The 26064-nt window shown below is 29.7% G+C and overlaps 1 protein-coding gene across 1 annotated transcript in view; it reads right to left on the reverse strand.

The window, feature by feature from the left end:
• The window catches only part of LOC122507828, a 243228-nt gene that overhangs the window by 211116 nt on the left and 6048 nt on the right, over positions 1-26064 (reverse strand). Inside the window, exon 2 of the mRNA XM_043620753.1 lies at positions 21941-22076. Coding sequence (XP_043476688.1) covers positions 21941-22076 — 136 coding nt within the window. The remainder of the gene's footprint in view (positions 1-21940; positions 22077-26064) is intronic.

A 26064-nucleotide genomic window follows, 5' to 3' on the forward strand; every position in this document is an offset into this window, starting at 1 on the left:
AAGAGTTTTATTTATTTATCGGATAGTACTGAACATGACACAGCTGCTGTCTGCACCATTCAACGCCTTTTAATTCCAGAATTGAAGAAAATCTTGGATATTGAGAAAATATATTGTTTCAGTGATGGTGCTAAGCAGCATTTTAAAAACAAATATTAAATTAGCAACTTAGTTCATCATGAAATCGACTTCGGTATTAAAGCTGAATGGCACTATCACGCAACCGCCCACGGTAAAAATGCTTGTGATGGCATTGGTGCTGTTTTTAAAAGAGAAGCTGCGAGAGCTAGCCTGTTAGCTAAACCGACAGAAGCAATAACAACTGCGTTCAAACTTTATGATTGGGCTAAGGATAAGTTTGAGAAGATTAATGTTTTCTTTCATCGCAAAGTAGAACACAAAAAAGTCAAGAGATCGTTGAATGCAAGGTTTAATTCTGCTCCTGCTGTTCCTCAGATTCAAAAATGTCATTTCTTCACGGTAACAGGCAATAAATGTCTACTAATTAAAAGGTATTCAAATTCTTGCAATGGCAATACGATTTCGTATTAGACGATTAAAAATAATAATTAAAAATAAAAAAAATTGAATATTTGAAAAAAATAAAAAAAAGTAATGTGGGCATCTTTTTGAATATGATGACAGTGTCAACCCTGTAAAACACAGAGACCTTTTTAAATTTTTTCAAATTGGATGGAAATTTTAATTTTACGTAATCGGCCATATTGAATTTTGGAAATCTAACTTCAGATTCGTAATCGGCGACCCCAAAAACCCCTTAAGTAATAACTTTTAAAGGGTTATATACAGTCACGATTTTCAAAAAATCGATTTGTTTTTTTTTGCATTTTCTTAAAGTATATATATTTGCCTGTTGTGAAAAAAATTTTTATCAAGATTCGAGAAATATTTTCGAAGTCGCAGACAAAATTAGAAAAGCGCGCCGTGGGGTGTAGAGCAGGGCAGGGTCTTTAAACTCGCTTTTCTCAAAACTATGTTTTTCAAGTCGGTGAACACGATTTCTCAAAAACCGCAAACCGATTTAGCTCTAATTTTCACACAAGCTTAACAACTACTTTTTGCTGTCCTAGATCGTCATTTTTATAAATAAAATTAAAATTTTAATCAACATTTGAAGACGATTTTTTGTTTCATAAAAATGAACTTTTTTTTGGCTGCCATTTTGTCAAAAAGTGATATTTTTTTAATTCCAACGATCAAAGACTACATTTTTTCATACACTAACAGAATCTATTTATCTTTTTGATCTCAGATGATTCTATCAATTTTTATCTTGTTTACCGCGGGACTCTTTTTTTTCAAGAATCTTTGGGAGATAAGCTACAGAGGAAAAAAAAAATTTTTACAAATGAAATTTTTTTTAAACTTTAAAAGATGTAAAACATTATAGGAAAACTTTCGCTTTAATAAATAAATATTCCTTTAAAAAAATCCCAAAAAACTGCATTTTTCCGACCGCCTGACTGTATATAACCCAATTGTATATTCAATTGGAGCGAATCCATTACATTTTTATAAACATGACTGCCATATTGGATCCGCCATTTTGAATTTTGAAAATTTAATCGCAGATTCATAATCAGCGACCCCAAAAACCCACGAGTAACAAGTTTCAATCGATTTCAAGTAAATTTTAAAAATACGACCGCCATATTGGATTTTGGAAATCTAACTTCAGTTTCGTAAACAGCGACCTCGAAAACCTCCGAGTAACAAGTTTCAAGCGAATTCATTACATTTTTAAATATATGTCCGCCATATTGGATCCGCCATTTTAAATTTTCAAAAACTGCCACTCGGCATTTAAAAGTATTCCTTTCTATCTAACTTTTACGCTTCTAGCTGGTAATTCAAACGCAAACCATTTTTGGAGAGAAGGTGGGTCTCGTTGACAAAGAATGCCTCTATAATATAATTGAAATAAAAATATTATTTATTTATTTAAACAAGGATTTGCATTATGGCATTTGAAATTGCACATAACATTATTTTTTACACTTACAAGCCTTACTTATACATTTTTTTGAGCAATTGCATTTGACAAATCCTTGTAGTCCTTACCATTAATATGCCGAACTGAAACCATTTTTTGTGGGATTTATGTCAATTTTAAAAATCAAATCAGTTTTATTTATAAATGGAATAGACAAAGAGATGAAGTTATCCTTTATACTTCAAAAGCAATACACAGTAATTAAATATATTCTAAATACAAAGGAAGAAATACAAACAAGCTTATAATGTCATGATTTCGTATTTTATATGAAAAAGATAATTAATAAAGTTTAAATTAAATTTAGTGGAAGCTTAAAGAATTACATTATTCAACATTTTAGACAATTAAAAGCTGCATTTTAATAAAAATTACAATTTTCTATTAATAAAAACCGATTTAAGTAACATTGCCTGCAGCCACTTAGGCACTCCGCAGATTGCCCGCCACAACTTAGAGCAAAGCCCGAAATAAATCAGTATTTCGGACTTTGACACTTCTGTGGATAGTATGCAAATATAATGGGATGAAAGTTAATCGTCGCCACCTAGAGAAATAGTGGCGCTGGCTGTACTTTCAGGCCGTCTTTTCTCAAAATGCATGGGAAAGTACGAAAATATTTAATTTTCATGTATTAGATTGAATTTAATCATATTTTTTTGTATATTATATTGATCCAGTAACTTTTAGACATATTTTGTAATATAATTAACTTCAGAAAAGAAAGAAGTATTTTATTTATGATGAAAATTGTCTTCTAACTCATAGCGGGAAATTTAAATAAAATAATAATAATATTATTATTTATTAATTTTTATTAATTGTTTAATAAAATTAATTATCAATACTATTAAATATTACTTAATTAATAAGCAACAATTAATATATAATAATATTATTATTACTCTATTTGAATTTCCCGCGACATTTTGAAAAAAGTCGGCCTGAGAGTACAGCCAGCGCCACGGTGGTCGCCGTTCAACATTTGACCCATTTCTAACTTGAAGTGTCATGGGGCTGGGTATCGTCAAAATCGTTTCTTTTTGACCTAAAAACAATTCTAGAAACTAGAAAAAAAATTTTACGATGCTGTTTAACCCTGCCTAAATAACAATACTTTTCCCATTTAATTAACATGGGATTTTTGCACTTTTTGAAAAATAATTTTTATTTCGTTTATAATAGGGGAGTATAGTCGAGGTTAGACCACTGTCTAGGTAGGCCATTCGCATTTTTTTTGTCAACTTCACTAGTGCCACCTACGCGCATGTTTGTCGAAGCTTGTCTTAGTGAAACCTAACTTTTTGTTCAATTACATTTTCGGAGAATCGAAAATTGTGTTTTCTGTGACGTCGGTACAAAAAAAGCTCAAAAAAGTTTTGTGCATCATGTGAAAAATTATTAATAAAAGATAAAAAAAAATTGAATCGTCAAGGCAAGCATGCAGAAATTTTGTGGGACTCAATGTTGAAAGAAAATCAAAGTGAAAAATCGAATTTCGAAACGTATTTCTTTTTGGTTACAACAATTCGGTAATGTTACTTTCTGTCAAGGTCGGCCACTTTGTGTTTAAAATGCGCAAAGATGAGGACGAGCTACTTTATTTGCAGAAACTGCAATTCTGTATAACTCATAATATAATTGATCATCTTATTAATATTTTCATTTAATTTCATTAATATTTCAGTGCAAATTTTTTTTTTTTATTTATATTTATTTTTTTATATTGTTTATTTTTATTATTTTGTTATTTCATTAAGTTACAAGCTGTAAACAATAAAGAATCAATTTTCCGTAACTCCAAACATGTTATTTTATTTCTTAACGATTAATGCCTTTTGAATTTTAAACATGGCCGACCTAGACTGGATCTAAGGACCAACCTGGACTACAAATTTTTTTTTTTAATCTTTGTAACTTTTTCATTTTAAAACTAATCAATTTACTTTGTACAGAAAAGTTTTTCCTATTAAACAGGACTTTTAACCATATACTTTAATTGTCCAAATTCATTTTTAAAAAAAAGTTATAAACAAAAGTCAAAAAGTGGGCCGACCTCGACTATGTTCCCCTACTCTTTGACTAACCAACAATGTTTGATTTTGCTTCTATTATGATTCCTTTAGATAGAGAAATTTTCATATTATCGCGAAAAATTTATTACACAAGTTTTAAAAAGGTCAATTTCATTTTTATTGAATTTTCTGATTATTTTGCTAAATCTACTTAATAATTAATTTTTATTCGGTATTTCATTGACAGTTTCTTGTTTTATGCATCCAATTGGACCATAACAATAATTTCAATTCATAAACTATCCAAGAATCACACAGTAGACTAAATCCATTTCAACTCAGGCATGTCGACTAACTTCATGTTATAGAAAAAAAATTGTTTTGCTTGTAATTTTTTTTCTTTTGAGTATAATTCAATTTTCTTTCTTGGGTCTTGTAGATGGTCTTGTCCTCTTCACAATCCAGTTTGAAATTTGAGAAATATTTGAAATGATAAAAATAGGGGATGATTTTCTGAAAATAAATAAGATCAATTTTCTCAAAAAGACCACCTTTTTGTGATCTAATTTTTACTACAAATTCTTAAAATAATTATGAACATTTCCTATGAATTTCAAGCGGGCTAAACCATTCTGGCAATCAGGAGAATTTTTTTTTGAAAAGTTTATTTTTACAATTTTCAAATTATTAACGTTCACGTCAACAATATTATAACGATTCATTTGTTTTTAAAAATTCAAGTTAACAATTTGAAAATTTGCAAAAATAAATATTTAAAAAAAATTCTCTTGATTGACAGAATGGTTTAGCCCGCTTGAAATTCATAGGAAATGTTCATAATTATTTTAAGAATTTGTAGTAAAAATTTGATAACAAAAAAAGGTGGTGTTTTTGAGAAAATTGATCTTATTTATTTTCAGAAAATCATCCCCTATTTTATCATTTTAAATATTTTTTCAAATTTCAAACTGGATTGTTAAGAGGACAAGACCATCTACAAGACCCAAAAACCCAATGGGAAATTGCCAATGCTCATCATTGGCTAAATAATGGACCAATATTGGCTGCCAACAGTTTTTTCTTGGTCAAACATTGGCAACCAATATTGGGCCACTATTGCCAGAGTCTTGGGATGATCACGACTTTGCCAAGACAAATGCCGGACTTTCCAAGCGTTGGATATTCATTGGCAACAAATATTGGACCAATATTAGTGACCAATTAATTACCAATGCTTTAAATTAAATTAATGCTTGGTTATTTATTGGTTACCAATACTGAACCAACGTCTGAAATCAATATTCTACAAATACCAACATATAGCAAAAATTTTTCAAAAGAAAAAAAAATAAATTACTAATCTAAAGAAAAAAAAATTAATTTTATTGGAACACTCTGTTAAAAACAGAATGTGATAAAAATCAGACAAAGATAATATTTGTCTAAGTTCGAGAATGCAAGCGTCTCTCCTTATATAGAACTGGTAACACAACTTGCTGGTGAGTGAAAGAAGCTCTGGCGCACCCTGGTGTTCGATTTTGAAATGTCCCGCGCTGCTTCAAAGTATATGCTCGAAATTACTTTGGATAAGTGCCACCAGGGTGCGCCACAGTTTCTTCCTCTCACCAGCAAGTTGTGTTACCAGTTCTATATAAGAAGAGACGCTTGCATTCTCAAACGTAGACAAATATTATCTTTGTCTGATTTTTATCACATTCTGTTTTTAACAGAGTGTTCCAATAAAATTAATTTTTTTTTCTTTAGATTAGTAATTTATTTTTTTTTTTTTTTGAAAAATTTTTGCTATATGTTGGTATTTGTAAAATATTGATTTCAAACGTTGGTTCAGTATTGGTAACCAATAAATAACCAAGCATTAATTTAATTGAAAGCATTGGTAATTAATTTGTCACTAATATTGGTCCAATATTTTTTGCCAATGAATATCCAACGCTTGGAAAGTCCGGCATTTGTCTTGGCAAAGTCGTGATCATCCCAAGACTCTGGCAATAGTGGCCCAATATTGGTTGCCATTATTGCACCATTATTGGTACTGCTGGCTCCCAATATAGGACCATTATTGCGCCAATGGTTAATTTCCCATTGGGAAAGAAAATTAAATTATACTTAAAAGAAAAAAAATGACAACCAAAACAATTTTTTTTCTATAACATGTAGTTAGTCGACATGCCTGATTTGAAATTATATATATATATATATTGAATATATATATATATATATATATATATATACAGTAAGAAAAGCTATCCGTCAGTCATAGGAAAGTATGGGAATCGCATAAGTCTGTCTCACTCCCACTCATGGGATATGACTGACGTGGTAGGTTTTCGTACTGTATATATATATATATACAGGGTGTCCCAGTCGAGGGTGTACATATTAAAGGGGCACATTCTACTGAAAAAATTAAGACGAAAAGTCCTTTGCACTTTTTAAAAATGTTCAGTAGTTTTTTCGTAAATCGCAATTGAAAATTTAAAAACTACGCATTGCTATTGGCCGCGTAAGCTCAGTCAGCCGGTAGGCGGGGATACTTTTCCACCGTTTGCAGGCCTGGGCGTGTACCAGCAGCGCGCGTAGAATAAATTTTTGACAGTAATTATTTTTATTTCTAGTTTACATGGTTTAAATAACACCACACTTTTGTTAAAATAACACAATGTAAACTAGAAACAAAAAATTACTGTCAAAAATTTATTCTACGCGCGCTGCTGGTACACGCCCAGGCCTGCAGACGGTGGAAAAGTATCCCCGCCTACCGGCTGACTGAGCTTACGCGGCCAATAGCAATGCGTAGTTTTTAAATTTTCAATTGCGATTTACGAAAAAAGTACTGAACATTTTTTAAAAGTGCATAGGACTTTTCGTCTTAATTTTTTCAGTAGAATATGGCCCTTTAATATGTACACCTTCGACTGGGACACCCTATATATATACTACCTATAGAAATTGAGGAGTTCAGTCAAATAACTCGATCTTCGCTCGACAGAAAGCTGATAAGGCAGTCAATGGTATCAAATATAGGAAAAAATAAAAACGCGAAATTTCGAAATTCTAAAAACGCTATCTTGGAGAAAATCAAAAGGCACAACTTCTTTTTATTGTCTTTTTTTATAAAACGAATATTTTTCACAATAAAAATTAAAAACTGAAAAATTTTTATTCTGAAATTTAATAAAATTTTAAAACATAAATTGCATTATTTAGTTCCAATATAAATAAATTTGATTGAAATTTAGTATGTATAGAGGAGAACGGGGTGAGGCAGCCAATTGCTTCTTATCTCCGCATAATTTTTTCAAATCGTGCGCTATTGATAATGTAGACTGCTTATGGTAGTTTACTTTAGTTGCTAATAGATGGGCATTATTGCTGCAGCAGTTTAGCAATGACAGTATCATTTATGAAAACAGACTTTTTGGATGTAACTTTTCTAAGAGTTATTTTGGTGATTTTAGTTAATAGAGTTACACGAATAAAATTCTTGTATAGTGATTTCAATGCAGAATTTAGTGCCGAAGACGATGGTGTTAATGAAATTGCGATATTTTTAATATTACGGGTTTTGTGAATGTTTTCTTAAAAAAGTACTCGTGGGGTTAGGCAGCCAACGATAAATTTTTCGACTTTTTGTGTTGATTTTATTGGTTCTTCTAAATGTTTTCTCTTTTTTTCCTACTCCAATACATTTTAAACTTAACATTGAATTTTATAAACCATTTTTTAAGAATAACAAATTTATATTTCCTTAAAATGTTAAATTGAATTTAATTAATGTTATTATTATAGGGGAAGTGCGCCGGTTGTGGGCACGCTCCGGTTGTGGGCACCCCTACGTAAACTTCGACGGCAAGCAGACTTTACTGATCTAAGTATTGCAAGTCTTGTTCGTTGACAATACGGACTTTTCATTTTGATAACAAAACAAATATATGCATTTGTGTAATAACTGTGAGCATAATAAAGAAAATTTGCATTAAATAAATAAAAAAGTAATTTTGTATTGTTTTCAAAGAAGAATATGGGTGTAGATTCGTTCAAAAAAAAGGGTTTAATTTTTTTTGTGTAGTGTTGTCATTATATTTTGTGATTTACCTTCGTGTTTAACCAAAATCCTGCATCACAAAATGTGTTGGTCTTTTTAAAAAATGACTGTCATTCCCGGTTGTGGGCACCTTTATGTTAAGGAGGCTCTACCATCTGACAATGATGTGGACTACTGTCTCATCTATCTAAACTTTCTGCCAAGGAAAGTGACAGCCACAAACTCCATTAAATGCGATGAATATAGTCGTTCAGTGCATTAGAAGTGCGTTATGGTTTACGTACTAGCTACTTCACATGCAAGCATTATGCTTTTGTTAGCGATGAGCATAGTGTAAAAACGTGTCATCATTTTTGTTCTTTATCCCGGCAAAGTCTCTTAAAATAAAGAAACTTTCATTTCTTCTTTATTTGTGTTAATTTTTTTAAATATTTTTCCATTTTTAGCGGATTTTTCAAGAGTGCCCACAACCGGGTACAAAAATTTTTTTGTCAAAAAATTTCCATTTCACTAAATTTCTAATAAAACTTCTTTATTTAAAGGAATAAATTTAATTCCTTTACTGACAGTCATCTTAGACCTCTAGCTTTAAATTCGTACACATATATTTGTATAATTTGCACATGGACAAATGTTATAAGGCAAAAACAAAAAGGTGCCCACAACCGGAACACCTCCCTTAATATTATTCAAATGTAAATTTTTGAAGTTTACTAACAAAATAAAAGTAAGTTAAGTACAAATACCTTGTTATGTTTAATTAATTTTAACTTTAAGTTATGTTTTTTTAACTATTAAAATAGTTGGCCGCCTCACCCCACGTTTTTGCAAATATGCCAAAATGTGGTCCTTTGGGAAAAGGGTTGTAGAAATTTTTAAGTGCAACCTACGTCAAAATGTTCTATGGCGATTTTTTAGCCAAAAAGACAAGCTTTCTAACGCGATATTAAAATTGAAAAAACCTATTTAAATAACTTCCTCGCAAACCAAAATGTGCCGTCTTGGCTGCCTCGACCCGTTCTCCTTTACTCATTTGGGTCTCCTGAAGTTGAGAAAGTCTTTAAAATTTTGAAAATCATTCACTGTTTATAATTTTTTTTATAAATGCTGACGTGTCATCGATGAAGTTATTCCTCACTATTTAAAGAAGTTTTTTGGAAATTTTCAAATAAATTCGTAAAAAAAAATGTTATATAATTTTTAACGAAACGCGCGCTCCGCGTAGACTTCATCATAACCTCTAGAGACGTAAAATATGTCTATTTTCAGACTCCTATCTCTCAAATATTATGCAGTTAATTTATTTATTCGCTTTTTAAATTAAATAATAATTTTGTTTGTCTACAAACATTAAAAAATTTGATAACTTTATAGTTTGTTTAAATATGGGGCATTCCAGGACGAATCGGAAATTATTTTGCTTTTGCATCTCAAATTTTTTTTAAACATTTTTTTCTTTTAGTACTCTTTGAAATGAGCTACCTTGATTTTTTTCAAATTTTTTCATAAAGCGGTTCAAGAGATACAGATTTTTGAAAAATGACGTTTTTTACGTAAATTTTTTATTTAAATGCTTATAACTCGGTCAAAAATTGATCAAATCAGACGTTATTATAATGAAAAATTTTGTTTTCACGCGTAGTTTTTAATAAATATATTTTTAAAATAATTTACGATAAAATTTTAAAATTTTTTAAATAAAATTTTATTTTTAACAATCTATGTATCGATAAATTTTTTTTAATTTTTTGTGAGAAACTGGCACTAAATTAACAATTTTGAAGCCTTGCGCGATCGTGGGCAAACGATGGGATCTATCCTTATATGAAATCAGTAGATATGCAAATTAGGTAAAGAGAGACATTCTGATGTTATTTTCCTTCAAAAGAGGAAGAAAGCAATACCGTTACCTGAAGAGAGATAGTTTTATAATGTTTTCATTAAATGAAAGAGAGATAAGTATGCGTTAACTTTTCTGCGTTATAAACAGAGAGCGATTTATGTTTAGTTACTAGAAAGAGGGAGACAGAAAAAAATTTTCACTAAATGATATATTGAATATTATATATATATATATATATATATATGTATATATAGAAAGAGAAACGAGAGGCCTGCTCGAGTACCTGGCCTATTGTTCAAAGGGTTTCTTTCAACCAGTGGGCAGTCTATTGAGTGACCAATGAGCAGAGAGAGAGAGAGAGAGTATGAATTAGTGGTAACTCAAGAGCGAAATGCCAAGACTGCAAAAAGGGCCCATCATTGGCCCAGTAATGTCTGCCGAGAATTGGCAGTAATTACTGGGCCATTACTGGTGTTCAAAACGTTCCATTGCTGGGCCAATGATGGTGTCGATGGTCAGATTTTCAAATTTTCTAAAACTGGGCCGGCTCTCAGCCCAATAATGGTACATTCACGGCAAAGTTGATCAATCTTTAATAACAAAAGACAATTGCCAGTGATGTGACGTAGATCGGCCCATTAATGGAACATGAGTGGCACTTTAATGGCAAAAATTTTGTATCTTTGATGGCAAATTACAATTGCCAGTATTGAGGCGGCGCTTGGCCCAATACTGGCAATTGTAATTTCCCATCAAAGATACAAAATTGTTGCCATTAAAGTGCCACTCATGTTTCATTAATGGGCCGATCTACGTCACATCACTGGCAATTGTAAAACCTTATTCTTCAATGTTTAAAGAATATTAAACAATTTTTTTTATGTAAAATGAATGATAAGTTTATAAAGAGTACAGTTTTGAAAAGTAACATTCTTTCAATTTCAGTAGTGGATGCAGAAAAGAAATTTTCCATTCATTTTCTATTTTTCGTCGTTTAAAGATAAGTTAATGAATATTGAGTTTTTTTATCAAACAATCAGTGAACTGTAAGTTATTTCCACATAATAAATTAATATATTTTTTACAATTTATATAGATAGAGCAAACAAATATTTTTAGTACAAAAGACATTGAAATTAGTTATTTAAACAATATAAAATTTTCTTTTTGTACAGTTCTTATATATTTTTTCTATGATACAAAATTGTCTACAGATATTTATAATGAAAATTCATTAACATTCTGTAATTTAAAATTGTAATAATTAGAATTAGATGTTAAATAACACTAAAATAAAAATTGGAAATAGATATTGAATACAAATAAATTAAAAATAAAGAAAAATGAAAAAATTGTAAATAAACAAATAAGAGAAAACTGGAAATGGATATTTTTAATCAAATTGTATTAAGAAAAACTTCATCTTTCTTTCTTTCTTTTGAATAAAAAGAAAGTTAATTGAATATATAATGTTTTGGTTCTTTGGATTTAGACAATTTAGTTTAAATGTAAGATGTCAGCGAGAGAAAGCTTATAAATAAATTATATTTAGATTTCTTTCCCAATGTAAATCTTGGAAGTTTAAGTGAAGAACAAGGGGAAAGGTTCCATGAGGATATAAAAGAAATGAAAAAATGGTATCAGGGAAGATGGAATACGAATATGCTAGCTGATTATTGTTGGTCCTTAAAACGCGACTTTCAGTCACAAGCTTAAAAAACGAAAATCTAAAAAACCAAGCTTCTTTGAAACTCAATGATTTCTGCATTAGCTCACTTTCGTTTCGTTGTTTTTTCAAATTTTCTGAAGACATAATTTTTTTTAATAAAACAAAAAAGTACTTTTAGAAATACAAAAAAATATAAAAGAACAAAAATACATAAAAAATCACAACAAATGGAGTGTAATTTAGATCGCCTCCCCGTAGTGTACTCTGGCAAGCAGAGTATTATAAATCCTGTAGCTAAATGATCTTAACAAATACACAGTTTTAGTATTCTTTATAACATTTACTTCGAACGTCATTTCTTTACTCCATATAAAGCTTCTCCGATTTTTCTCGAACAACAAAATTCATAATTTTTTTAAAATTTTTATTGACTTTCGTATTGAATTAAACCTATACACTTGAATTTTTTAAATCTAACTTTTTATTCGTACTCAGCAACTCCAACAACCCCGCTTAAACGTTTCATTGAAATAGACGGAGTTTTAAATATTTTTGTTCTATTAACATTTTCTTCTTGCACCCCTAGATATAAACACACCCCCTGCTTCAAGGGTGCATGCGATCAAATCGTCATAGGGCTCATGTGAAAGGGCATGGTTTAATTTTTAATTTCTGATATTAGCGAAGTTTGTAGCACGTAAGGATTTAGCTGTATAATTTTTTTAAAAATGGCCAAAAACGCAGTTTTTAGGGGTTTCAATCACAATTTTCTCTAAAACCTGACGCGATGGGAAGTTTTCAAGCCCTGCACTGTAAATAAAAGCTTCTAAATTAGAGCTGATTTTCGGTATTAAAATAGAACCAAATCTTGATTTAGTACCAAAAGTTGGTACTGAATTAGTACCTTTCTTTTTACAGTGTGATTCGTGTTCAGCACAAAAAGTCAGTTCGGGAACACTATACCACATTCTATTCGCAGAACCCTTGCAGGGCAGCGATATTTAAATTTATTTATTTTAAAAACAGATTACTTTAATTACATTTAATACTTTATTTTAATTATTTGAGTTCAATAGAATATTTTCAGAAATTAAATATTACAAACTAAAAAATAAAATAGGTTTGATTTATAAAATTTTTAAAACCCTTTTTTAAATTATTTCGAAAATATATGTAATTTAATCAATTTTTTGTTATTATAAAGTTTCTTATATCTAATTAATTGTTACATTATTCAATATGAGTATTTATAATTAATAATAAGTAATACATTTGTTAATTTTTATTGTAGTAAATTATAAAGGGATTCTTTATTTGAAGTAATATTATCTTCGATTCATTTAATAATAATTATAAAAAATTAATTAAAAAATGGATTAATTAATACCTAATAAAATTTTTATTTTAATTAATACATTAATAAACTAAAATGTACTACTGAATTAAAATGTAGTTTATAATTATAAATTATAGAAGAATTTAATAATGTTTATTCAAATTACGACATCAAAAACATTTTTGGATCTGAGTGTTTCTGACATAGAAGTTCGTTTTGTCAAACAATTCAAAATGACAGTTTAGTTGTCAAGTCAAGTGCAAAACAAAAATTTCGTTCGTCTAACGGTTCGTTTCGTCCGAATGAATCACTTGTGATTTATCTAACTTTTTTATATGTCCCAAAAAAGTAACATTTGTTTCATAGGCTTATTTGTATCGAATTTTTTATAGAATTGATATTTTGACGAGACTTTATCTACATACGTTTCTTTAGAAAATGCAAGTAAAATGTATAAAAAATTTTAAGTTACTTTTACAATAGAAAAATAATTCTTATATATAAAATATATACTAGATATTATTACAGTAGTGTTACAGTAATGTCACCGTAATAATACGAAAAAAGATCACCGTTCATATAAGAAGAATTGTTTTTATCTTTCTTTGCGATAATACTTTCACATTACTGCAATATTACAGTAATATTACCATGTAATGTAACTACAATAACTTAAAATATCATATTGGGGTGGACATGTTAATGTTGTTGAAATTTCATTTTTGTATTACATTGGTATATTAATAACATTACATGGAACATTACGGTCACATTACTGTAATGTCATGTGTTACTTAGGTGATATTTAAGAATACCCTGAATGTTTCCTATTTCTATACAATTAGGGTTTCCCTAAGATATTTGTACTCTCTAAATTTGAATCAGTGATAAGTCGCTGATTGGGTAGCTACACGGAAAAAAATACTAGGCTAAAAACACATGAGCGTCTGTTGTGTATATTGCACGCACACTACCATGCGTGATTAGCTTGGAATCCATCCTATTTTCGCATGGTGCTGTGGCAAAAGTCACAAAAGCCATGCATTTTTAGTAAACTCCTGTGTGATATTTGCAAAATGGGCTCATGTAAAAATCGAACCAATAGACTCCATGCATTATTAGGCTGATTTTTTTTTCCGTGTATAAGTATGCAGCTGATTCAATCAGCGTATATACACTAATGAATCAGCGAATAGTCACTTATTTTTTAGCTTAGATTCTCCGATATCTGTAGGATATTAAAATTCTTCGCTCTACTGGATATTCGAAATATTTTATGTGAACATTTTTAAGATATTAAAGCATATGAAAATTACTTAAATGTATTGTGGAATTTGTGGGATTCATTTCTAAATGATTGACATATTAAAAAAAATTGAAGTGCTCATTTAAAGCGTTTTTGTTTAAAAGAAGCATAATCTTTTATAGTTAAAAAACAATTAATGGGCGCGCGTAGCGCGCAGAAGTTGTACTAGTTTATTTAAATTTTTTTAATTTTTATATACGCAGTGGTGGACAATGACTAACTTGCCATTTGACAAAATCACACAAATTTTTCACAGAAAATGTGTTTTCAGATTGAGTCTCTCTAAACTTAACCTTCTTTCTGTGTAAAATTGTGATTTGGTCAAATGACAAGTTAGGCCTACCGTTGTCACTGTGTATATAAAAATTTAAAAATTTTGAATAAATAGATCCCATCGTTTGCCTACGATCAGACAAGGCTTAAAAATTGTTAATTTAGTGCTAGTTTCTCACAAAAAATTTTGAAAAAAATTGATCGATACATAGATTGTTAAAAATGAAATTTTATTTAAGAATTTTAAAATCTTATAAATTATTTAAAATTTTTTTAAAAATATTTTAATTGAAAACTACGCGTGAAAACAAAACTTTTCATTATAATAACGTCTAATTTGATCAATTTTTGACCGAGTTATAAGCATTTAAATAAAAAATTTACGTAAAAAACGTAATTTCTCAAAAATCTGTATCTCCTTAACCGCTTTATGAAAAAATTTGAAAAAAATCGAGGTAGCTCATTTTAAGAGTACTAAAAGAAAAAAAATGTTTTCGATTTGGCCTGGAATGCCCCATATATATTTCTATTTTTCAGTAGTTTCTAGTTTTACAATTCTTTCATTTAATCAGACAATAAATACTGTTAAAATTTGTACTCATTAACAACATACATTATTTATGTACATCATATTTATTACTAGGCATTAAGTAGATTAGATGATTAAAATAATTTAAATAAAGTATAGAAAAAGATAAAACATTCATGTAACAACTTGTTAGTCTGTTTTACACATTTTTGAATTTTTTAAAAATATATATTGTTTACACGCTAAAAAAAGTTCTACTAAAGTAGAGATAACATTCACTATAATAGCTATAAGTTTCACTGATTTGGCTCCATCAATAATCGATTTTCGCTGATCCAGCGAAAATGATATTTCTTGCGTTACCTTTTGAAAACAACACAACCTCAAAATAACACTTGAATGAAAACATTTTTAAATTAATGTTCAAAGCGTATATTCAAATTCTATTAATTATATTTTTTATGTTATAACTAATAAAATGTAAAATTAGTAAATTAATACGTATTTAGAGGTAAGAAATGTAAATTTGACATTTGTGGTTTTAGAGAAATTTCTATGGGAATGGTAAACTGTCAAATATTTCCAATATGGCTGACCAGTTATATTCATTTTCTCTATATCAGAGAAACAGTTTGACTACTGCATTGGAAATCATTCACTGAATTAGTTGCATAGATTCTTTATATTATTTATTTTCGAAATTAGCTGTATCCCACAGTAAAAATTTTTTTCCGTGTATTATATTCTTATTCAGACTGTTATTTACAGTTGTAAATAACATTATGAATTCATTTTTCTCTTTTTATATTAATTTTATAAAATCAAAAAATTTATATTTTCTACATTTCTCTCAAATATGTTTCATATTCATGTTTTTCTTTATAGTTAATAAATTTACATGAAAACATGGTACGTAGAAAAAAAACTTTTTTAAAAATACTTATTTATTACTTTTTTTTCTGATTTAAAATAAAAAATTTTAAGGTTAACAAAAGTATATTATTATTAAAATAAAAAAGCGATTAAATAAATTAAGTGCATAATATTTGAGAGATAGGAGTCTGAAAATAGACATCTTTTACGTCTCTAGAGGTTATGTTGAAGTCTACGCAGAGCGCGCGCTTCGTTAAAAATTATATAACATTTTTGTTTTTTAACGAATTTATTTGAAATTTTCCAAACAACTTCCTTAAATAGTGAGGAATAACTTTCTCACTGAAACTTTGCTGAACCCAAAACTTCCCTGCATACTTTTTCTCGTTGAAGGTAAGAAAGCTTCATCGATGACACGTCAGAATTTATAAAAAAAAATTATAGTCAATGGCCGGTGGCCCGTGGATGCAGGAGGGCAACGCCGCACTGAAGATTCCACAGATTATCGTGGAGAGGTTGAATCCACAAAACATCGTGGACAGAACAAGAAGAGAAAGTGGAAATAGTCTAGAGAGTGTGTTGAGTGGCAGCAGCGGGAGGTTTGCATTCAACCTCGTACACTCGGAAAGTGGATGACGAGTCGATTAGAGAGAATCGCGTGGATAACCTTTGATTGGGAAAGGAAGAAGCATTGTGTCTTAAAAAGATACAACTGGAAGTCGCAAGGATGAGTAACTCTTGTGACATCAAGAAGAATGTAAATAGGACCTTTAAGGACGGACTTAAAGTCCTTCAAGTCCTGCTGGAAGAAGCAAAGGCGAAGCATGCGGAAGCTGACGAAGCGGATATGTACGTAGGATGTACTATCGGCATGGCAAAAGGTAACCGTGAGGACAGAAAGGAGAGGCGAGAGCGCCACTACAAACGTCAGTTAAGGCGTAAAGTCAGTCATAGACGCGCCGAAGAGAAGGCGTAGTTTTGGCAGTCCAGAGGGGACTCAAGCCACAATTATGAAAAAGAAAAAGGAGAAAGCACCTCCAAAGAAGGTGGACAAAAGTGCGGAGGATAAACTGAAGCCAGAATGTCAAAAACTGGAGCAAAAGGCAGCGAGGGGATCAACTATGGTCATCCGAGTTGCTCAAGGTCGGACGTTTGCCGACATTTTGGGTAAGCTTCGTAAGGAGGATGATCCAGACGTTAGCCACGCAAAGGTCGTAGTTGCAAAGGCTACAAAAAGGGGAGACCTCCTTATTAAAATCAGAGGCGACTTTTATAAAGAGGCCTTCACCGCGGAGGTTTCCATAGCGGTGGAAGGCATGGGTAAGGTATAGTCTGTGGATCGAAGGGTAACGCTGCAGATTCGCGACTTTGATTGCCTTATCCAAGTAGAAGAGGTCCAACAAGTGTTGGGAAATGTCCTGAAGAAGCCAGGAAGCAGGAAGGTGACGATCCTTGGACCAAACCGACGAGAGATGAAGCTCGCGGTTATAGTCACCGACCCAGAGGAAGCGAAAAGGCTGCAAGAAGTGGGACGCATAAAGATTGGCTTTATGTCGTGCCCAATTAGGAAAAAAGTAATGGAGACTAGGTGTCATAGATGCCTAGATTATGGCCACGTAGGGAAAGAATGTAAGGCGGCGGAGAGATCGACTGTGTGCTTCAATTTTGACTTTTTACACTTCTTTAACATTTGTTTCTTCATTGTTGTGCTGTAAATTTCGCTTTGACATTGAAATAGTTTTAAATTTAAACTATTGACGGAAAAGAACCACAGAAAAAGAACAAAGTCGCAATAGCGACAGAGTTGGAGCGCCGCTCTCGAAGGCTAAAGTCTTACGACAGTTCCGAGGATGGGTAAAGGGCTTCAAAAGAAGGGTTACGGGTTTTAGTGGATCGGGGCTGGCAGTAGGTCGCCAGCTTATTAAACAATTTTCATTTTATTTATTTTTTATACCAACCCCACATAAACTTGGAGTGCGGAATCCAAGGTATCTGTAAGCAGATTTCCCAAAATTCCCTAAGCAAAAAAATAAAGAATTAAGCTAAATTTTGGCAAAAATAAGAATGGACACGTGGAAGATGTGTATTCTTCTATTTGCCTAGAGTCAATCAGTAATTTAGCTCATTTCCTCGTTATTAAGCAACTTGCCTAAGCGACCTCCGGCAAATAGAAAATTTGACATGTATTCTATAGCAGAGCATAAGCATCGATTTATAAACAAATTTTGTAAACATAATTAATTTAGTGTTTAGTGTCAACGTTAATTTTGATTTTGTATCATTTGTTGCAACAAGATGTAGATTGGTGACATCGAGAATTGCATTTTAATTTTAATTTAAAACTAGAACACCGATTATTTTAGAAACTGCTAATATTTATGTTACATTTTCCACGATTACTCGTTTTTTAAACATTCTTCCAATTTACTTTCAAATTCAGTTTTATTTACAATATTATTTTTCATATTGAATAGAACTTATTAAATCAACTGTTACTCCAAGCCAGCCTTGTCAACCTAGTGAAAATGTGCAAATCGATGCAAGGCGGGTTCCATCACTTTTTTCCCCCGTAACAAGTATGCACCACAAATCGCAGACTTTACTTTTCCTCTTTCTTCATTTTAATAAAAATTGAGGCCTCGGATCGAGGAACTCGACCGCCGCAGTTGCAAGGGATAATATCAGTCAGGTAGCAGTTTGTGTCACAGAGGCGCTCACTGCTACTTGACTGGTATTATCCTTATCGACCACGCAGCGGTCGAGTTCCTCGATCCGAGGCCTCAATTATCCCAGTATGCAATGTGTGAGAAGTGCTAGAATTAAAGAAGGGTCTGAACAAGGAGAGCGGGAAAATAGGTTGGACATGCCTGCTCCAAGCAGATAGCAAGAAACTAATTTTCATTTTCAATATTATACTATTAAAATTAACGTTGGCACTGAATTAATTATGTTTGAAAAATTTGTTTATAGATCGATGCTTATATACTGCTATAGAATGCGCGTCAAATTTTCTATTTGCCGGAGGCCGTTTAGACAAGTAGCTTAATAACAAGGAAATAAGCTAAATTACTGATTGACTCTAGGCAAATAGAAGACTACACATCTTCCACATGTCCATTCTATTTGGCCAAATGTAGCTTAATTCCTAGGAATTAAGCTATATTTGCCTAATTTCTCTACTTGCCTACAATATATATAATATATATATATATATATTTTCAAGTTATCTGATTTTTTGTAGGTATATGAGTACACTTTTTCTCCCTACAATATTTAAAAAAAATTTATTTATATATATATATTTAATAATATTAATATTTTTTCTTATAATATATACACTACCGTCTGTGAGTATCAGGACGCCCCTTTTTTCATGAGTGGAAAAATGTTTAAAACGTAGAAAATAAGAATGACAAAAATTTTTCGTATTTTTTTCCTGAAAGCTAATGAAATTATAAAAAGACTGACACCTGATCGAAGAATTTTCGTTGACTATTCTGTCAGATACAGAAAAAATACTGGATTTTGCATGCTTTCCGTAATTTTTTAATTTCTCGAAAACTAATTAACTTTTTTTAGCGTTCTTGGTTTTGTTTTAATTTCTATTCAATGTAGAATCTTTTTCTGTATCTGACAGAATAGTCAACGAAAATTCTTCGACCAGGTGTCAGTCTTTTCATAACTTAAATGTTTTTCAATATCTACATACTATTTTAATAAATTTACAAACGAATTCAATTTTTTGCTTCCTTTCAAAGGAAGCCTTATAGTGATGTGTATTATGGTCATCAATACCTAAAATCATACAAAAAGATTTTAAAAATCTCTAATAGGGGCATTCTCCGTCAGATTTTCACTCAAAATTTTTTTTGGATTAAAACAATTTTTTTCGAATTCTATATGAAAAATAAGTAAATACGTGTTTTTTTATTTTTTTATTTGATCAAAATTATAAAAGTTATGATTTTTTTAAATTTAACATCTTCAGAAGCAAAAGATTTTTCTAACACTTTTAACTCCGTTATACCAAAAGATAAAAAATAATGTAATATATGAAAATGACTTGTTTTTTCTTGAATATTTCAAATATGTAATAAAAAATAACTTTAATAAAGCGAAAACATTAAATAAATTGAAATTTCTTCAAAAATGTGACTTTTCTCAAAAGCGAAGTAATTGATTTTCGATTTTTTTCTTCCATTACAACCACTGATAAATGTAGAAATTTTTCCCACTTATGCCAAAGTGGTGTTCTTTAGGGTTCAAATTATATTTAAAATTATGTCAGTAGTTGCACAGAGTTTTATTCGAATTTTACACTTTTTCAAAATTTAACCTTCAAAAACAAAAGAAAACGAATGTTTAGTGGTTAATTTCTTAATTTCCTTCTGTAAAATCTGTGCAACGACTGATATAATTTTAAATATAATTTGATCCCTAAAGAACACCACTTTGGCATAAGTGGGAAAAATTTCTTTATTTATCAGTGGTTCTAATGAAAGAAAAAAATTGAAAATCGATTACTTCGCTTTTGAGAAAAGTCACATGTTAGACGAAATTTCAATTTATTTAATGTTTTCGCTTTATTAAAGTTATTTTTTATTACATATTTGAAATATTCAAGAAAAAACAAGTTATTTTCATATATTACATTATTTTTTATCTTTTGGTATAACGGAGTTAAAAGTGTTTCAAAAATCCTTTGCTTCCGAAGATGTTAAATTTAAAAAAATCATAACTTTTATAATTTTGATCAAATAAAAAAATAAAAAAACACGTAATTACTTATTTTTCATATAGAATTCGAAAAAAATTATTTTAATACAAAAAAAATTTTGAGTGAAAATCTGACGGAGAATGCCCCAATAATAAATTTTTCTAGCAATTTTTTAATTTTTGATTCTTGTCAAAATTATATTCCTGTCATGAAAACAAATTGATTCATGTATGTAAAGTATATATTTGATCAATATTTATAAAACAATCGATATTTTTATTTTTAACAAAAAATTCAAATTTTGTATTTTTTGAAATTTTATTTTAATACCGTAAACTGGGGCTATTAGGAACAGATTTCTACTTTAAAGATTTGTAACTTTTTTTGTATTGAAATATTGCCATAATTTTTTATCTTTTTTTGATCTTGGCGAGCACATTAAAGGATTAAAGAATTGCTTTGATCAAAGCTGGAATTTTAAGCAAAAAAGACGAAAAGACGCATTATTTCAAAATTACAAAATGGGGCTTTTAGGAACAAGGGCGGTAAAAACCATTGGAAAACGTATTTAAAGTTAAAGAAGTTACTGTTTATTGCTCGAAAGTACAAACACAATTTAAAACAAATGTAAAAACGAAACTAAAAGAGCGAATGTGTGTTTTAAACGTTGCTGACATCATCAGTGGCGGTCGACGATGGAGTCACTGGTCGTTTTTTGCGACTTATCGGTCCCAACACTTTATTACAATTTCGAACCATCTATGAACACTAATAATCAATTTAGGTGATACAAAACAAAAGAAATTACGAAAAACTTACGTTTTGCCAACACATTTTAACAATTCCACTGTTCACAACATAATTAATAGTCACAATTATTGCATTGATAATAGTATTGCCAGTTACCGCACCAACAATTTTTCAGAAGCAAGTAACACAATTTATCGATACACGGCGCCGATAGCATAAACTCCACCCGAAAACAGAGTTTTGTTCCTAATAGCTCCAGTGTTCCTACTAGACACAGTTTACGGTACTATAAATTAAAACATTTATGTCCAGGAAATATTTACTTAGCTCAAATAAATAAAAACAAATAAATTTAAATAGAACCAAACGAGCGTTAGCGAGTGAGGATATGTCGCTAGTTATGATAAGATTGAGTATTTTTTTAGAAGAATCGTTTACTGTATAAACGAAAAAATGAACAAATAAGCTGGTTTATGAATTATGAAATTAATTTATAGTATGGTGTGCATTCGAGATCTATTAAGCGAATGTGAATGATTGATTTAGTACCCCCATTCCGCTACCCTCGGGAAATCCAATGGATCGAATTTGCCTTGATACAGCAGAAGAGATGTTCTTTACTCTCACTTGGAAGGATAAGCATAAAATGCTCCAAAAAATGAACAAACGTAATTGAAATCGAGCTCTGAAATTCCAAACGTAATTACATAAAAACTTTATATTTTGCGAAACTTTAATTATACAGAACCACAAAAAAATCTAACTTTTTCCAAGCCAAACCGGAATGTTTTTCTTACGTATTTTGATGCGCTGGACACGAATCTGAAGTCCGATCTACTCCTTCAAGTCAGGATTTTTTCTAACTTAAAAAACGTATCTAATCAATCAAGTAACTCAAAATTTTTGTGGGCTTGTGTTTTTGGCGTTTTTCGGATCACTGATTACAAATCCGATGTCAGATTTTGAAAATTCAAAATGACGGATGCAATATGGCGGACTAATTTTTCTAAAAATTATTAGATTTTCATGCAAATCAGTATCCAGGTGTCTTTAGTGTTGCTGATTACAAATTTATTCTCGGATTTTGAAAATTCAAAATGGTTTAGTAAAATATACAACTTTTATACCCAGTGTGCACGTATTATAACTGTTCTAGACCAAAAAAAGAACAGTGTTCTAAAACAAGTGTTACAATTTTATTATAGAACAGTTCTAAAACTTTGTTCTAGATTTGTTCTGTAACAGTTGTTCTGTATCTGTTCTATAACAAACATGTAACATTTGTTCTAAATTAGTTATAAAATTTTGAAGTAACATTGTTCCTACGGTGTTCTAGAACACTGTTACAAAAATTTATATAACTGTTTTATATAACTGTTCAATTACTATTTTTTTTAATAAATTTGTTACAGTCAATTATTATTTTAGCACTGTATATATAACGGTCCCACAATTTATTTGTACTGTGCAAGTATTAGATTTCTACTTGGGTATTATTTTTGACAAATCGCTTTTGTTATAGAATTGTTATACATTTGTTCTAAAACAATGTTCTAGTTTTGTTCTAGAATTGTTACAGACTTTTGTTACTATTTTGTGCCCCCAGGGGAACGACATTTTGACCTACCTGTTCTAACCCCTAGATACTGATATGCATAAAAATATAATAATTTTTAAAATAATTAGTTTGATTTTTTTGTGTTTCTGTGTTATATATGTTACGGTTAATGTGCGAAGTTGGTGAATGTGCACATTGACCGGTAAATGTGCACATTACCCGAATTGGGCGTTAGTTGGATGGTGAATGTGAGAATAGCATACGAATTTTGTGTTTCTACGCACTTTAACCGGTGAATGTACACATTCACCAAATCGTTTTGTCCAAAGTGAAAAATTAGTATACCCGGAACAAATGGCAGGGTAGTGCAGGTATAGTCGGACAGTTCCGGTGGTCGGACACTTTCATGTTTTTTGTCAAATAAATAATAATGCATTGCAATAATTACTTTAAAGTAATATACTAGACGAATATATGAAGTATGTATTTTATGAAAATAGTGTTATTTTACAAAATAATTAAACAAGAAATATTTTATTCATTATTTTAAAAATAATGAATACTTTATTTCTTTTTTAAAATTTATATTATTTAATTACTTATATTAAGAATTAATTTATTTATAATAATTCCTTACATTATCATATTTTATAATAATAATTATAATTACTGAACAAATTACTTGCTTTCAATTTCTACATTTACCAACTAACGTTGGTCAATGTGTACAATCACCAATTTACTTGGGAAATGTACATAATTTCTTCTGAGAATGATAGATTATTCACATTTACCAAAAAGCCCGGTAAATGTGCACATTCGCTGGTAAATGTGCACATTAACCGGACTTTGCACTTTAACCGTAACATATATATACTAATATGTACATCTTTTTTACTCAATAAATACATCCTCGTATTCTACATTACACATAATTTTTTCTTTACATCTTCTACTAAATTAATTTTGCAATATTTTACATCTCATATTCAATCATTATTTTTGTTTTTTTTGTTTTGAGGTTTAGGCCAAAGAATACAAATTTTCCATTACAAAATTTTAAAGACAATTTTAAATTTGTCAACATATTTATTATTAATATAATTGTCTCGACGTTTCGATGGTAGCCACCATCCTTTTCAAGAGAAAACATTTTAAAAAATTACATTTAATTATAAAAATTATAAGTTATTAATTACAAAAATTATAAATTACAATAATTGAAATTTTTTTTCTTTCTATAACAGAAACGTGAGAATTCATACGTGGTAAAGCATGTTTAATTTGTTTTAGGAGTTGAGAAACAACTCCTCACCACCACCACTACATATTTAAATAAATAAAATCAGAATTATAAAAAGTTATGAATTTATAATCGTTTTTTTTATAAAGTCTCTCAGTGTGAAGTTAGCAGATAATTACCATAGATTATGAAATTATGAGAGATTTCTGGTTATGTTATAGTGAAGCCTAGTTCATAGATATTTCGGAGGTTATATTTAAACAAATTAAAGTTTTGCTGAATTTGAATTTAATTTATAATTAATTAATTTTAAGTTAAATTATTAAGAAAACCTTGATAAATTTTACTTATATTTTGAATATCGCTTTTAAAATTTATTGAATTTTTATTTTATATGATATAAATTAATTCTATTAAACGTATTTTATTTTCATTTTGTTCCGTTTCTAAAATTTTAACTTTATTAAAATCAAAATTGTGTTTTAAGTCCTTTGCATGTAAAGATAGGGCTGTATTGCCTGTGTCATTTTCTGCTCTCGTTGATCGGGCATGTTCGTACATTCTTCTTTTCAAATATCTACGAGTTTCTCCAATGTAAACACTATTACAATGGAAACATGAAACTTGATAGATAGTATTTATTTGATTTTCTTTTAATGTTTTATCTTTAACTGATATTAAAAATTGTTTTTGTAAAGTATTGTCCATGGAAAAGACAATTGAAATATTAAATTTTTTGAAAATATTATAAAAGATGTTTTCTAATTGTTCTATATATATATATATATATATATCCTTATTAATAAAATCAGACTTTTGTCTGTACATTGCATAGAATTCAAAATTTCTATTATATTCCTTATTTTTACACTCTAAGGAATGCGAAAATACTATTAAGAGAATTATGTGTGTATGTGTATATGTGTGTATGTGTGTATGTGTGTATGTGTGTATGTGTGTATGTGTGTATGTGTGTCCGCAAATTTTCGACCGCGTATCACGGAAAAACGGTTCGATCGTTTGAAGTGAAACTTGGCAGTCTTTTAGGCATTAGCCTAACTTAAAATCCTAGCGATAGTAGATTAAAAAATATTAATATGGACGAAAGTTATGCCATTTTTTCAAAAATTCGAAAATTCGAAATTTTTAGTTTTTTCATATACTTTAGTGAATTGTACTTAAACTTGGTACAGGGTTAATTTTAGTGTTTCTTATTAAGATTTAATCGTCAGAATAATAAAATTTTGAATAACAAATAAAAAGTGTTAGATTTAAATATTGAAAAATTAAAAAATTAAAAGTTTAAAAATTGAAATTTTTTTGTAATTAATTTTTATATGGTTGTATTTCTTAGGTCAACAATAAAAATTTGTTGTTGAAATCATAAGTTTACTTTTTAAAAAAAATTCTATTAGGTCAGAATATTAACAATATCCATATAATTAATATGAGACTTTTGTCAGTATATTGCACAGAATTCAAAATTGCTATTATATTATATTAATTAATGATCAAAAAATGAAAAACTCAAATTTCATTCTGATGACTAAATTGTAATAAAAAATACTAAAATTAACCCTGTATCAAATTTAAGTAAAATTGATGACAATAATTATTTCAAAAGATTAATTTTGAATTTTAAAAATTTTGATAATATATAGCACTAGCTGTCGTACCCGTCTTCGACGGGTTTTAGTTTCTACCAATACATTTAACAATGTTTCTACCAATCTGGAAAATCAAAAATACCCGGGAATTTAATTTCACCGGAAAATTAATAATTAGTAACCATTAGCTATTTCGGTAGTATAATTATACTATTTGAATAGTCTCCACCCTTTAGCAAAAAATCAAAAATTATCAAAAATTCGA

This window comes from Leptopilina heterotoma, unplaced genomic scaffold, assembly GCF_015476425.1.
Source record: "Leptopilina heterotoma isolate Lh14 unplaced genomic scaffold, ASM1547642v1 Lhet_510, whole genome shotgun sequence".
Lineage (NCBI taxonomy): Eukaryota > Metazoa > Arthropoda > Insecta > Hymenoptera > Figitidae > Leptopilina > Leptopilina heterotoma.